A 15,824-nucleotide genomic window follows, 5' to 3' on the forward strand; every position below is an offset into this window, starting at 1 on the left:
CGGTGCGTGACGGCGGACGGAAGCCGGCGGAGGACGCCGCCGTTGCCACGCGACGGAGCGCTTCCGTGGTTACCGCGGCGGAGAGGCGGGGGCGGCCGCGGGGAGCATGAAGCCGCCTCGGTGTCTGTGTGAGATTTGTACCTGCGGGTAAGCAGCCCCGCGGGCCGCCACCGTCTTCGGGACCCCGGGAGGGTGTCCCCCCAGGAAGATGGCGGCGGCTCCCCCTCAGCACTCCGCGCCCTCCCACCGCCCCTCATCTTGCCCGGGCCCCCCCCACCCCCCACCCCATCCCGGGTTGCGCGGGGACCCCCGCCGTGCCTGGCCGCGGCTACCGTTTCTAGCAGGCGGAAGGCAGAAACTGGGTAACATTCCCATTTCAACAGTTTCTGGCTTCCCTTTTTTCTAGAAGGGATTTTCTCAGTAAATAGGAAGTAATAGGTTTACGTTTAAATCAGGTAGGGGGAAAAGCAGATCTTAAAATAGAAAAGAATGGAGACAGTCTTTCAAGGCCACCTAGACTAAACCTCAGGATCAGGCTTTTCCGTAAAGCAGAGCCAGCTCTCACTGAGGGACTGCAGCAAAGGAACCCTCAGAAGAGTTCTGGCTAAATCAGCCTTGACAGAAACCTGTGCGAGCACTATGGCCTTTAAAATAGATTTAATATATCTGCCTTTCTAACATCACATCCAGTAATACTCTCCACCGCGCAGGAAAGCCCCACTATTTCTTTACATTCAATGATCCCATACGGACACACGCAGTTCATCATTGTACTACAGCCTCTTTGGCCCAGGGAGGCTGGCATAAAAGGGTACAGCAGGCAATTTTTTTGTTTAAAATTACTATTACAGGTCTATAAGCAATATTAGCAATGCCATAGGTAAAAAAATTCACAAGTCAGGTTTCCCAAAATCATAAGGGATTTAAACCTTGCAAAATTCATCTATATATATTTATAGGTTTGGAGTCAGTACTGTTAATATTTTCAATTTCTTCTCTATTTAAAAAAAAAAAACAACCCAGAAAAATAATCATCCTAGGGTTCTCGTCCTAGGATTCAAAGATTCAGTCTTTAATATTAAAAAAAAAAAACAGAACCAAAAAAGTCTAACAACTACATACAAGAAGAGTCATCATAAGATCACAACTTGTGGAAGTACAGGGCCAACCCTATGGTTGCACCATGAACTACAGGTTTAATTTTGAGGTTTGTACAGCAGACACGCTCCTTATGTGTTTCTGTACGGGAAGTCTCTCTATCTGTTCATCAGCCGCTCTTTTTTTTGATCTGTAGACAGAGATGAGAGGCAGGCAGTATGTAAAGCTTCTCATGTTCTTTTTGGCCAAGACTGTGGGTGTAGTTTGCCCCATAAATTTGTTTCAAAAGTCCTAGATTAATGAAGACTTGGAACACATTGTTTTCATGATGAGAAAACAAATCTGGCTCAGGCTCAAGTATAAAGATGGTGAGATGACACAGTCTGACAGCACAAAACAAGGTTCAACTCCACTGAAAATTCTCAATTCAAAAACCCAGTTTAATAGTATGAATAATTGAATAAAACATGCACAAAACTTATGGTTTAAAATAAACATCATTGAAGTTTTTGTAGTCAATAAAATCTTAAGCCATTATTGGTTTAAGCAGTACATTGTGTTTGCTTCAGTGTAATAGTGTTTCTGTTTTTAGGGGAAGACTGGTAGCTTGGCAATGTTACCTGGATATTGTAACGCATACACATCTTAGAATAGATTTCAAAGCGAAGAAAAAGATCTAATATTTTGTAGAAGTTATTTAGCAATTCGCAGGAAATTTTGTGGAGATAATATTACTGTTTAATTCTAAATAATAAAATAGAAGGAAACAATCTTTCCTAGCTGTTTACAGAAGAAAAAAAACACTCGGAAAAATTTTACAAATACAGGGAAGGAAAGTCAGTAAGACAAGAACTTCATTCTGCTTTCTCTTTACAGGGAAATGAGAAGAGCCTCCAAAATTCCAGAATGACCTTTTTTGCATTGTAACATACACAGTCCACTCATTAGAGGCTCACATCTGAGTGCTAGTGTTCATACTTAGGGGTTGCAGTCCTGGCTCTTAATCAAATAATTGTTACAAGATTTTTAAGAATATTTTGAATAGATTCCTTCTTATTAGACTGAATCACTTTCCGTGCCTATTAGGCGATCTTTTTCAAAATCAGCAAATAATCGTAATGCCAAAAAACACTGGAAGTGTACCTAGTGCTGAGCATGCTCAAAGATCAATTTGCAAAATAGGTCTAATGCTGGGGACTTCTCCATTTTTAATAACTGACATAATTTCTAGCCTCTCGAGCCTAAGACTTTTAGGACTTTTGCAGTAGCATAAGATGCTGCCAAGGCAGTATGATGATCATTTTCAAGCTGCTATGGTAGAAATGTGAGTTTGGTTGGAGGGGTTTTTTTAATACACCACAAAAATGTTCTCAAAACTGCATTGTGCAGTGTAATGGCTAGATTCTGTATTGTTTCCTAAAATACTCCAGATCCATTTCTTATTTTAGAGGTGGTATATTTTTAATGTGGAGAAAGTATGAGCTAGTCTTACTTGGGGTTGGATCCATGAAGAGAAGGAAATTTTTTTTTTTTATTTATTTGCCGTAGGTTCCAAATGTGTTAACTTAATACAAGAGAAAAATTAGCCCTGCTAGCAAGTACAGTCAGGCTTCAGATCACTGGCTCAACAGAAATGTCTAACAGCAAATACAGGATGTTAAATCTGGCTTCCAAAAGAAGAATAAGGCCTCTGAGGTAGATGTACTCTCTGCACTGCAGAACAGTATTTGTCTACTGTTAAAGATAATCATAGCATACAAAAGCATAGAAGTATAGTTTTGAGATATAAACTTCTGCTTTATCTTCTCAGTCTGACAGCTTTCCCCATTTATTGCACTTTTATTATTATCATAAAAATCTAGATTCCTGAATAAATGTAAGTTAAAACGAAAGATTTCCTTAAAATATGGGGTATTTAAGCCTTCACACTGACCACACATAAATACATGCAAACCCAGTAAAAACTTCCAGGTCTTCTGTCAACACTAGGAAAGTAGACGACTCTCAAAAATACAGTGTCCCTACATAATTTCTGTCTTTTACATAACTTCTGTCTTTCAGGCCATAGCGTGTGCACTTGCAGTTAAAAAATAAAACCTTTGAGTTGTGTTGTTTGGGGTTTTTTAAATTTTTTTATGATGATAAACATTATTTTTTTCTCATTAATAGTCTAGTTCTCTGGGAGAAAAATGTTTTGTAGGAAAACTTCAAGGGTCTTCCTAGCATTGTATAAAAAGCAACTGTATGTATGCTAGATCCTAAATAAGTGAAATTCAGCATCATTCTGTTAAAATAATCAGAGCAACAGCATTTGGCACTAGGGAGCTCATATACTGTCAATTTTATTTAGCTGAGATTCTGTTCAGGCCTTATGCAAGCCACAAGATAGTTAGTCTCCCTCAAAGAAGGGAAAGAATAGTAACCGATCAAAGCAGGCATCAGCCAGTCATGGGGGAAGGCATATTCTCACCAAATTCATTTTAATTATCAGTAACTCTGGGGTTGAACTTAAGATAACTACAAGTAACAAGCTTAAAATAAACAGTGACTCAAGGAGTTCTGGCCAAATTGTAAGCAACATATTTCATTTATCTGAGCTGTAACCTGTCACCTTTGATGATTCTTAGCACTGTATCTCTAAAGAACTGTGATGCCCTACGCAATCAGTTTTATAAAGTTATTATCTAAATGAAAACTTTTGGTTTAGCAGTTGGACAACATCCAAAAGTAGATTTATCAGTTAACCAAAAAACCCCTAATCTCTTCTCCAAGTCAAATTCACATTGATATTAAGGTAATTTTACATTGCCTTTTAGGCCCACTGAAAGTTCTTTCACAGCACAGAGTAGGATGTAGGATCTTCCTGAACAGTCTCATCTGAATCCAAGTAATTTTGTCCATAGTTAGAGGCTGTTCATAATTATTTCTTATACTAGAAATGACTGGGATAAAGAACATTTTTGATTCAGAAATGAATTCTAATGCAATTACAAAAACTTCTTTCCTTGGAGAGATATGTTAGATTACTTTCACCTCTGTATTGAATCTACCAAGAACTACAGGGTCACTCTGCAAGTAATTATTTTTCGAGTATCTATTTCTGTTTGTAGCATGACCATTCAGCAATACGGGGGATATACTGACAATATTGCTTAGACAATAGTGAGAGTTAAGTCCTTAAAGACTGGTGGTACCAGAACAGAGAAGGTGTTTTGTTTGGTGATTGGTCTTCTGGACCAGCTTAAGGCAAACTGAATGAAGTTTTTGCAGATGAATATTGTTTGTTTCAAACTCCTTTGAATTGTATGCCTACAATATGTGAAGAACTTTATAATTTGATACACTGTATTTCAATTAGCTTTCAAAACATATATTCAATGATTTTAGTTTCTGCTTGGCTGTTACTTTTAGATGCTACATGACACAGCATATGCTGTTTATACTTACTGAAAAAAATATTACTAAGGTGGTAACTGAATTTCATGAAAAATGTAGTGGCAGGCAAGCACTGTGCTGAGAAATAGCATGCACTTACCTCCTTGTTTTCCTACCCTTCCTGTTCTTTCCCTCTTCATTGTTTTTCCTTTCTCTGCTATGTTCTTAATAGGTGTCTCAATTGTTACTTGACTATCCATTGCACCTTGATTGAAAAGGAATAAGCACCTGAGGCTTTGAAAGGATCTGGCATCTTAGACAGGGCTACTTCATTTCTCATTTATTGAACTACTGAGCTGGCAAAGTCAGGCAGCCCAAACTAATACCAGCTTTAGGGATCTCCAGTTCCAGATAACTTCTTTTAGTGTATTTTTCATTTTACTTTTCCCAGCAGGAGTCCTTCATGTCTGTTTCTGTATTCTATTTTACCTTGCTTTAATTTATTTTTTTCCTTTTTGGTATTCGGTGCTAGCTAAATTTCTCTGCAGACCTTTGAACTATTCCTTGGGTATCTAGCTTCCTGAAACTTGAATTTATTTGTACCCAGGTAGAGCTGTACACTTTTACTCTTCTTGTTCTTCAGTTATTTTTGCTTTTCATGTACAGAATTTACAAGACTCATTTATTTTAAAAGTTATTTCTTGTTACTTCCCGTTGCTTATATCTGAACCAGTATTGCAAGTTGCCAGCCACAAGGAGGAGGAACACCTTTCATTATATATCTCCTTAAAGGAGAGATTAAATAATAATGACGTCGGCCAAAATAAAATTTTAAAGCTGTGCTTGAAACAAACTACCAGAGAGATGTGTTATGCAAATTAGAATTAATATAACAAGATTTTCAAAGCAACATAGAAAATAATATGTACATTTTAATTTCATGCATAATTTACACAAAACGAACAAGGTGTAAGTAATAAATTAAGTCATGATATACCTCAACACCTTTTAACACAATGATGTCATTAAAATAGGCATCAATGACAAGCAGGTGTGATTGAAATAAAACCTATTAAAAAAAAGAGATGTCATTACTTCTAAACAAACCTAGCTTTTTGGATAAAGGATTTAGTCAGTCCTTGAAAAAAAAGGGTTGAAAAGTCAGAAATGGCCTGCAGAGCACTAGAAGTACAGATGAGATTTCACACCACTAAAATTTTAATCAAAAAGGGTTAATCAAGAGTTGTGGTGAAAATAGGTGAGCAGATGCACAGAAATAAAAAGACAAGCAATGAGGAAAAACGGTAAAAGACAATATGAGAGGAGAAATGAAGCATGGTTAGTTATTTTTACAAATAAAACTAGTAATATCATTAAAGATTAAAAAAAGAGAGGAAAGTGCATCTTGGTGGTAGCATCATTTAGAGGACTGAGACCAACTCTATCTATCCTTTCTATTCTGTACTAAGGACTAACCCGCATGCTGATACTGTTTATTACTGTATTAGTATACTGGGCTCTGGGACCTGTGCCATCAGCACAATATTTTGTGTTTTTATCCTCAGAAAAGATTTTAAACTCAAGCTACTAACATTGTTCAGTCTTCCCCATTTGTTATTCACTCCCAGTAGATAGGGTATGGGTTTTCCCCTTAAATGAAACTATTCAAAATGATCTCATCTGATGTGTTTTACTCAGGCGCCATCGCTGCCCTCATAAACCCACAAGGATTTATGATAATGGACAACAGCCATGCCTCACAACAGAGTATGTGGAAAAATACCCCAAGTACAGCAACATCTCTGCTCCTCGGAGCCTTAAGCCGAAACAAGAGTACCAAGTGCATCGTGGGAGAATGGAAGGAATTACAACATTTAAGTAAACATTTTGAAGCAATGTGTTTTACAATTACTCTATAAAGTTTCTCATACTTTCTCTTTTAAGGGGGGACTGAACATTGTATTGCAATCTTTTTCAAAGTGCAATCAGTGCATTTTTTACACTTTTCACATATTTAAAAGTATAGATTTTGAGTGTAGAAATACCGTTACCACAAAAGGTCATTAAAAATAGTGAAGCACATATACAACAAGATTTGCATTCTTTAACCTGTAAAGATAATCTAAAATTTTTGTCCTTGTTTTCAGCCTGTTTTGGAAATCTAGGTCTCATCGAGCCCAAAAAAGCTGACAAGCTGGGGAACTTTCTGTAATACATGTGTGGAATCTGAGATAGTGGGAAAATGAAACCTTAAGAAAAAGGAACAGGGATTATTTTATTCAGACAGTTCTAAATTGTTAGGAGTTTGAAGAAAGCCAACTGTAAAGGGGTTCAGTAGGTCTGTCCTTTCAGTGCACAGACTGATGTTAAGCTTATGAAATTAAAGAGCATCTTTCAAAGAGTTAGAAAAAGACATCACTCATTCATTATTAATAATGTGACAGGAACATAAACCTTTACTTTTTCCATTATTGCTTTTCTTTTAAGCTACAAGGGAAACAGGTGAAACTTCTTTATTTGTTTATTAAAAAAACAAAAGGGACATACATAGAAAGGCCAAATACCATTCTGCAAGATTGGTTGTGTACTGCATATACTGTTTAAACACCTACATATGTAATATACACCCTTTTAATGAAATGTGCCCATATAAAAACAGTGAAATGCTGTTTCTGATTATATTCAATTCTCCTCATGCAATTAGTAAATGCTGCCACTTGTAGTAGTGTGATCTTTGCTCTGCTTCTGCTTTCTGGATCATTTCTTTGTAAAATTGCAGCAACTTTTTCTAGTCTTCTTTTGGATATTTTAAAGAATATTTTTAAACTGGGATTGAGACTCGGAGTGTTGAAAAAGTTGCTTCACCATCTACCTTTGAATAAAGGCTCTATCATGCATCAGAGACCCTAGATTTATGTACTATGGTTTTCTTTCCTCCTTGCTATCCCTTTAACATATGGCATCAGACTGATTTTTCAGAGTAAACATTGTAAGTTGTTGTTTTTCCATATAATGGAAAAATGACAAAAGTGACTGCATCAGAAAAAAGTTTTTTAACCAGTGTTTCCTTTTTCCCCAACTCAGATCTGATTATTTACCATATGATATTGTGAAGCGACCTTTTCAGGTACAAGAAGAACATAAACCAAAGACGGGAGAGAGAGAACTGGGAACCACATACCAGAAAGATTATAATGCTCATAAAATACAACCAGTGACATTAGTAAGACCTCTAGAGAGAAAACACACTACAGGAGGAAAATTGGATACCATACCAACCTATCAAGGTAATAATATATGCCATCTTTAGAAAGAGAAATAACCAAGATGAAGGTAGTATTCTGAATTATCTATATTAGAAACTGGATTTCTTAGTTTGGGCCAGAGAGCAAGATATAATAAAAAGCAGGTGATAATGCCTTAAGATGTTCAGCACTCCAGTTGTTTAGAGGTGACATTTATTGGTTCTAAACGAAAAGCCTTCTCGAAGGTTTTCTTGGCTAGAAGGAGAGAAATTCTAACGTACACTTGCTTAGGCTATCTCAGGCAAAAGTTGGTTGTAATTAAAGTGGCAATATATCTTTCAGATAGTTTTAGCTCATGTAACACATGTTTTTCCACAGAGTAGGTCAAAAGTTGATTTTAGATTTGTCTTGTGTACCATGTAGCTTGCATATCATCCTAGTAATGATCTGGTTTGACACAAAGTATTCTATTACAATGGTCAGCACAAAGGCACTAAATCTCCTTTTAAGTCATTCTGGCAAGTGACCTTGATATACTTTATACCAGTAGAAAATTTTATACATAAAATATGTTACTGAATTTGTTACATGTACTGCATTGTAGCCCCAGTTAAAAGTAAGTAGAAATAAATGATGACATATGATCTCCTACAGTGATGAAAATCAAGCTGTTCATGATTATGAGGGCCAGTGGTATTGAAAAGATACCAAGATACCAGGATAACAAGAATCAGATATGGCTATTAAAAGAGGAAGTTAGAATACTTGGTGCAAAATGAGCAGAGGGGAGAGTGCAGTGACAGAAAAGGTTGGAAGGATAAAATTTGGGAAAAAAGGCTCTTAAAAAAAACCCCAAACAGTAATATTTCACTAGCTTCTTTAAGCTTAGGCCTATGCTAGATAGAAATGCATTTATATAAATACATTCTATTTATATTTATTAATTGTAAATAATTTATAAGGAAATTTAAATATTTCTATTTAGCCTACATGTAAGTAGTAGTTAGCAAATAATGAATAATTTAGCCTAGTCTTAGCATACAACTAAGACAACATGCAATTGCTTCATTTAAAATGTATGTTAGCAGTTCAACAGAGAGTAAGGATCAAGGAGTGAAAAAATACTGAAGCTGAATTAAGTACAGTGATTGCAAGACAACAAATTGATTTCAACTGCCTGTGAAGAGGTTTAGACTGAACAGTAAGTTTTGTAACCATAGCAAAACCGTGTGTTACTGAAAAACCCAAGAAGGAAAAAAAAATCCCAACAAGCTTTAAGATGATGTAATGTTGATATGGAAATTGTGGGAGAGAATTCTCCCAATCAGTAGTACACATGACCCATTGACCTATAAGGTTCCTTTCAGTCTTGTATATTTGCATAAACTTCCAAGTAAAATGTAAGATATTGTATATAAAACCTGTATATGGCTATTGTCTATATAGAACACACACTAAATATGTACATGCAACATTTTCTTTTTCCTTGAGGAAATAGTCAAAATAGGGCATCATGTACTATTTGTCTGTTTTTATCACACCAATAATAGAAGACAGTTTTGTCATATCACAAACATGCAGATAACATTTATCATTCTCACATCCATTTTCCTTGTTTTGCAAGATTTAATACCAGAAGAATTTGGCTTAATTTTAAAGGAATGGTCTTAAGTAATAACACTTGTATGGTGAAGCTTTGTTTTTGCCTTAAAGATGACTATAGGTCATGGGAAGTTCAAAGAAGGGAACCTAGTAAGGTGGAGCATATATACCACCCACCTACAGAGAAGTTTGGAAATTCTACTACGTTTCAAGATGACTTTGTTCCTAGGGAACTGAATCCCAGGCAAAGTTTTAAACCTCCTTGTGTAGCCAAGCTTTCAGATGTGCCTTTTGATAGTACTACTAGCCATCGCACTTCTTATATTGTTCATCAACTGGAACCAAAATTCATAAGATCAAAAGAACAGTACAAGCCAAGCGACCAACCCTTTGAAGATCTCACAACCCACCGGAATGATTTTAAAGGGCTACCTGGGCAACTTGCAAAAAGCTGCAAGCCTGAAAATGCAAAAGTCGGATCCAATGCTTATTTTAATGGAGTCACTGAATTCCAGGATCGTTTTCAGCCATGGTTGGTCTCCTTGCCTGAGGTGCGCAAAAGAAAAGAGTACGTTCCACCCCCAGGCAACATGGATTTTAACTGCACAAGCCATCTTGATTACATTAAGCATGACATTTCTCCTGCTGTCTCCATAAGACCAGTTTCTAATAGGAGAAGAACCAATGCCCCTTTTCAAGGGAATACTACTACAAAAGACGACTTTAAAGCCTGGGGCAGCTGTCGGCAAGAGATTACTAAGAAACAACAGGAAATTCCAAGACCCACAGGAAAATTTTATGATTTAACTACATTCAAATCTCATTACATACCACATCAGATCATTCCAGCTCAAAGTTTCAAGCCTGTACATGCTGTAGTTCCTAATTCAGCTCCTTTTCAAGATGAAACTATGTATCGCACAGAATATACTCCAAAGAAACAAGAGATCTGCCCAGCAAATTATCCATCTCCTCCAGGTTATGTCTATGTAAACACAGATTCTCATGGTCACAAATTCTTCCGCCAGCTTACTCCAGAATTTTCTGAGTCAAATAGTAATCCTATTCCAAAGGAAGTAGCTGTTGTGTCATAATACTTAAATGCAGTATTTCAAGCTCCCTGGTGAAATAATTGGAATCCTACTTGTTAATTTTTTTCTTTAAATAACACTGAAAGCAAATTAAATAATGCAAATTCTGCTTTTAAAAGCATTAAACTGATAGCTCGAAGAAAATCAAAGCAAAACCAGATGTTTATTACAAGACTAATAAAGATTTGCCAATTTTTATAGGAATAATACACCCTACATGGCATCTATGCTTTTTTTGATCATACATTCCAGTTTCCTTGACTTCCCAGATTTCATTATGCTCCATCTCAAGCATATGTATTGTACATTTAATTCTTTCAGATTTTCTGCAAATCAAATGATTGTATTTGCAAAATAGCAAGTATCTTTCGATAACTTCTTTTTCATAGTAAGCAAATAATGCTATAATAACCTAAATAATTAATTCATCAGTCCAGTTTTTCATCTCATCAATAGTTCAAGTAATCTGATAAGAAGATTTTTTTTTTCTTTAGATTTTGCTGCCCAAATCATAAGATAGCATCCCATGACACCTAGGCATTTCTAAAACCTGGTTTTAGCTTTAGTCATCATTACTTTTCCTTCATTCAGTTCTGAGGAGAGTATAAAGGTCACACTGTAATTTCTGATAGCAATTAACATGAAGTACCCTTGCTCTTTTTCTGTACACATACTTGAAATCGCTCAGACATAAAAAGCAGGTCATCAGACTCTGTTTCTTAATTTCCCTGATAGTGCTTTTTTAGCCTTACTTCCAAAGGAAACAAAGCTGATGCAAAGCTTTGGACACACCGACACAGTTAAGTGTGTCCTCCCCACCTGAGTAATTTTTAAACCCAGTGTGCAAATTCAACCATATTTCACAAAAAGATTTCACAGATTATTGGTTTTCGAGTTTCTAAGGTAGATGGTGAGGAAGCAGAGAGAATCAGGCTCAAAAAATTAACATCCATCCACTGCAGGTTTTGATCCTGCTATCTGATTTTTTAAAGCTAAACAGCCTGTTATCACTGCCAAAGTTCACCGCAGAGGCAGTCTGAAGGGGAAGATGGCAGAAAACTATAAAGGTGTATGTAGAGATAACAGAAAATAGTGTAAACTCAGTTAAAAAAAGAAATATCAGCCTAGATGCAGAAATCTCTAGACAGCCTGGCTTCAGTCTGTCTGCTCTTCAAAGAATTACTTGTTACAAGTACACAGAAACCAAAGTTTTTTTATAGAAATTGTACATGGAATGATTATGCTTCTGTACGAGATATTTAGTATTTTCTATATGTATCTTTACCTGATTTTGAGAAATCTAGATGAACTGATTTGAGTCCTATTATGTTCATGATTTAAGCAAGTCCGAATAAATAGATCTATGATTAACAGTATTATCATGTTCTATCACAGTACTCCAGTATTGCATATCTTGTACGCATTGGTATAGGGCAGTCATTTGGGTTCTGAAGAATTAGTGCTCGTACTTCATAAGCCAAATCACCAATAAAAGGACTAAAATCAATGATGAAAACTTGTTGAAAGCAGGAACTGGATCATATGCAAGGAAGAAAGCTGAACTGATTATATTAGCTGTGCATAAAAGCATTGCATGAGAGAGCTCCAGACATTATTAAAGCACCAGTTACCTTCAGGTATTTTTTGTCTTTGTACTGTGTTTTTGTAATATGACTTACTGTGTTAATGAAACAGCAATTCAATTAAACTTTTCTTTCTGAAGATTATTCAACATCCCCAGCTGGTAAGACATGTTTTGGACTGGGAACGAACAAGGGCAATGTAAAGCTGTGATATCCTAAAAGCAGGACAGGAGAAAGTCCAATTCATTGTCAACCTTCTGCACCACAAAAGAAAACAAACACCCTTTTCTTTATGAAACTTAAGTCATTCTCTGTCTGGCCACAACTGAGGAAACAAAGTCAAAACTTCGCACAGTTACACCTACTTGAGTCCATATCCTATACGCAATCTTGGTACCTCATGAGAAGTTTACAGAAGCTCCTAATATCCTCCAGCTCTCTTTTCTAAGGAGGAAGAAAACTCTTTGGGAAATGCAGTCTGAATCCATGAAGTTATGTGTGCCTGCACGTTCTGCTGAAAATGGCTCCTCCTCTGGGTCTGTGAGTGAGCCCAGATGCTTTTTGTAATTTTCACAGCTGTTTTTTTAGTTCTTAAGTCACTTCCCCCTGCTTAAGTTATGGAAAGTCATTTGCTGCCACCTATGGAGGGCATATTTGGATACATTTAGCAGTTCCTCTGCAGATGTGTTTGAAGACTTTATAGGGTGGAGGGGGCGTATTCCCTTTCCTTTTGCCCTTAATGTTTTCCCCTAAGTTTAATGGTGAAAGAGAGAAGCCTTTATTACATTATAGTTGAAAGAGCCACACCCTACTGATTGTGCTTCCAGGGAAAGCATCAAATGATATTATAAACCTTCAGACAGTATTCAATACTTGAGGTCAACTTTTTCATAAGCAACATATTATTGAAATGTAGACAAAATGAACAGCAGGCTGGAAAACTAATATTTCTCAAAATAACAGCTGTTAAAAAAGCATTTTTATGATGTCATGCTAAACCAGGATGTAAAAGCAGGAAAATTACTCATGGATTCAATTGCTGTTCTAAAAGTGCTTTTCATGCACTGTGCTATACGGCATGCTCCACAGAAATGCTGTACAGAATTTTTTTTTTTTTTTTCCAAAGACTGCACAGAAAGAATGCATTGGTGACACAAAAGGAAAATTAAATAGACCCAGGCACTTTTGCCAATGTTACCATCTAGGATAACTGAAACACCACCATTTCATTGCTAGACATTTATTTTCAATTTAATAAACTTTTTTAAGGTTTTTCTCATTCATATTATTTATGAGACTCTTCTTTCTAAAGACTATTACACATATTGGATATTCTGAAACAAGTTTTTTTCACGTAGATATTCCCATCACCCACTAAATAGAAAACATAGAGCTGTTCTGTTGGATCTAAGTGAACTCTGCTCGGTGCAGTACATGAAGGCCTGGCAAAGAAATGTAACTTTATTCCACCTTTTTACAGAATCCTGATTCTAGATTTCAGTGAGTCAGAGTTTACTTATTTGGATTCTGACAAATCGTCTTCCCCACTTTTTCGGTCAGGTTACATCTATGTTGCCTCGTAGTAGAAGTGCAAAGCAGACTGTAATGAAGTTGAGAACCTGTCTGATAAGCTGTCAAAAATAAGAACTAATCTTAGCTTTGAAAAAATCCCAGAATTATGGACATAGTAGGTGAAAAAATAACACTTGGAATGAAAGCATAGCTACCATGAAAATCACAGTAATAAACAATCTCTAGGTAATCACAGTGTTGAATAATCAAACTAGACTTTATTTCAGAAATACCAAAACTACGTTCAAGAAAGCTAAAATCTTCAGTTACTAGAGAAGCAATAAAATAATCTACAGAGGAATGTCATGCCAATTGCAATAACAAACATTTACAGCGCTGCTTCTGTATAGCATGCATACTTAACCAAAGACAAAATTAAAGCAACAAAAAAATGCTATGTGTTAACATTTGAAAACTTTAAATATAAAGGAAAAACATGAATAAGAAATCTTGGTAATAAGAAAAAATATATGTCCAAAAATCTTTATTAAACACTGTACAAAACAAAATATTGCACTTTTAAATCAGACAATAAATATCTACAAAAGTATCTTACAAATGTTTTCTTTTAATTTAAAAAACTGCTTAAACAATCAAGACCCATTGCTGATTAAAAAGGTAATGATCAAGAATATCCTCTCCTTGCAGTCAGCCTTGGACACAATAGTCCACATTAAACATTTTCTATACAGTAGTGCTAATCTAATTTTCAGTGATGCAAACCCATTTTGCAGGAATGCTGTTTCTAAAACTGTTCTTACAGCATGCCTGCTAATTAGCATGTAATGTAGTTCAGTAATGTAACACAAGATCCAAGTCAATACAAGCATTCAGGGCTCCAATATGTGCAGTAGTTTGGAAACTACAAAAGAAATAAACCATCTATCTGCTGCCTCCTGTGGGGTTCTCTGCTTGCAGCCCTAATGAGACAATCTGCAATACGGAAAATAATTTACCTGGGAATATCATAATCAGAATTTATCAACTTGCAAAAGAGTCAAGTGGCTAATGGTCATGATGAAAAGTCATCTTGATGGAAAACTGCTCAAAATATATTTCTTGCACTTATCTATCTTCATAATTAATAATTCTTCCTCAGACATTTTTCCCCATTAACGGGGGGGGGTGTGTGTGAATATTTATTCAAGACGGAAAATCTGACAGCCATATTTGGCCAGTTATTGGCTCCCCATTTGACTTGATGTGCAAGAGAACAGTGCTTACAAATGTTTCATTCACAGCTCTGACAAGGAAACCTTGTGTCTAATTTAAAATCAGTAGAGAAGTCTAATCATGCCAGAACTTCAATTGTACTTCAGTGACTGGAGCAGAAGAATAGAAACAATGGAAAATGACACCTCATTTATTCAAAACAGATCTACTGCTGTTTTGAAAATTGTACTAGCATCTACAATGTCTTTTACTGCATACACATAAATACAAGCATGAAAAATGGAATGTACTTCTGTGTATCCATCTGACAGCTAATATCAGTAAAACATATCCTGTGAGATCGACCCTTAAGCTCAAGCTGTTTATGAAAATGAAGTTGCTGCCAAAAATTTTACAGCTACAAGCCACAGCTTCTATAAATTTAAAAATTGTGTTAAATCTGATAAAACAATAAAAACAAAACCTAGGGGTCAATAGTTGCTGCATTCCAAAATTCTTCAAAGGATTTTGTGACTTTGTTTTTCTCATAAGTTAAGGACAGTAAGCACTACTTGGTGCTTTTAGATAACGCTTTTTCCCCACTAAAATTATAATGTGATGGCCTGTAAAATTTTACAGATGATATGCCATGATATTATCTTCCTAATCCAGACATGAAAATGTTTAAAACATTAAAAGTTCCATTGCAAAGAGCAGATAATGAAAGTTCCCAGAAAAAATACCCTGTCCAGCATATCAATCTGCAATACTGTTTTTTCATTAGCCCCATGTTTCCATTTAACTGTTATGACTAATGTCTTATTTACAAGTATATACTTTGAGCAGGCTAGTTTAATGAACCTCTCTTCTCATCTCTTCACTGCAGCATCATGAACTTTCCATAGAAGAGTTACATTTCTTGACATGATTGACAACATCTTTGTTTGTAGGTGTCTATCAAGCATAACTTTAGCTGCTTTACAAATGTACAGTAGTGAGTTGTATCCTTGCATTCGTCTTCTGAAAAATATATTTAAACATTAAAAGGCTTTATAATGGACAAAAGATAAATAGTAGAACGTATCATCGTAATTGTAAACAACTGA

At 35.9% G+C, this 15,824-nt stretch overlaps 2 protein-coding genes across 4 annotated transcripts in view; one reads left to right on the top strand and one right to left on the bottom strand.

The window, feature by feature from the left end:
* The first annotated feature begins 16 nt into the window (after positions 1–16).
* Positions 17–12,119, top strand: SAXO2 (stabilizer of axonemal microtubules 2). Its single transcript, XM_052808433.1, has 4 exons — positions 17–147; positions 6,172–6,351; positions 7,558–7,760; positions 9,432–12,119. Exons 1-4 carry the CDS (start codon positions 107–109, stop codon positions 10,412–10,414), a joined length of 1,407 nt encoding a protein of 468 aa, XP_052664393.1. The 5' UTR covers positions 17–106; the 3' UTR covers positions 10,415–12,119.
* A 1,645-nt stretch (positions 12,120–13,764) lies between these two features.
* The window catches only part of ADAMTSL3 (ADAMTS like 3), a 190,326-nt gene continuing 188,266 nt past the window's right edge, over positions 13,765–15,824 (bottom strand). For all 3 annotated transcript variants that reach the window (XM_052808436.1, XM_052808434.1, XM_052808435.1), the window contains exon 31: positions 13,765–15,738. In XM_052808436.1, the coding sequence (XP_052664396.1) occupies positions 15,629–15,738 (110 nt within the window). In that variant the 3' untranslated portion in view covers positions 13,765–15,628. The remainder of the gene's footprint in view (positions 15,739–15,824) is intronic.

Source organism: Harpia harpyja, chromosome 14 (genome assembly GCF_026419915.1).
Source record: "Harpia harpyja isolate bHarHar1 chromosome 14, bHarHar1 primary haplotype, whole genome shotgun sequence".
Lineage (NCBI taxonomy): Eukaryota > Metazoa > Chordata > Aves > Accipitriformes > Accipitridae > Harpia > Harpia harpyja.

Excerpts from the sequence above, each read along its gene's own strand:
- SAXO2 (XM_052808433.1), top strand. The coding sequence starts at position 107 with ATGAAGCCGCCTCGGTGTCTGTGTGAGATTTGTACCTGCGG. Across the intron at positions 6,352-7,557 it reads GAAGGAATTACAACATTTAA|ATCTGATTATTTACCATATG; the intron begins GTAAACATTTTG and ends TCCCCAACTCAG. Across the intron at positions 7,761-9,431 it reads TACCATACCAACCTATCAAG|ATGACTATAGGTCATGGGAA; the intron begins GTAATAATATAT and ends TTTGCCTTAAAG.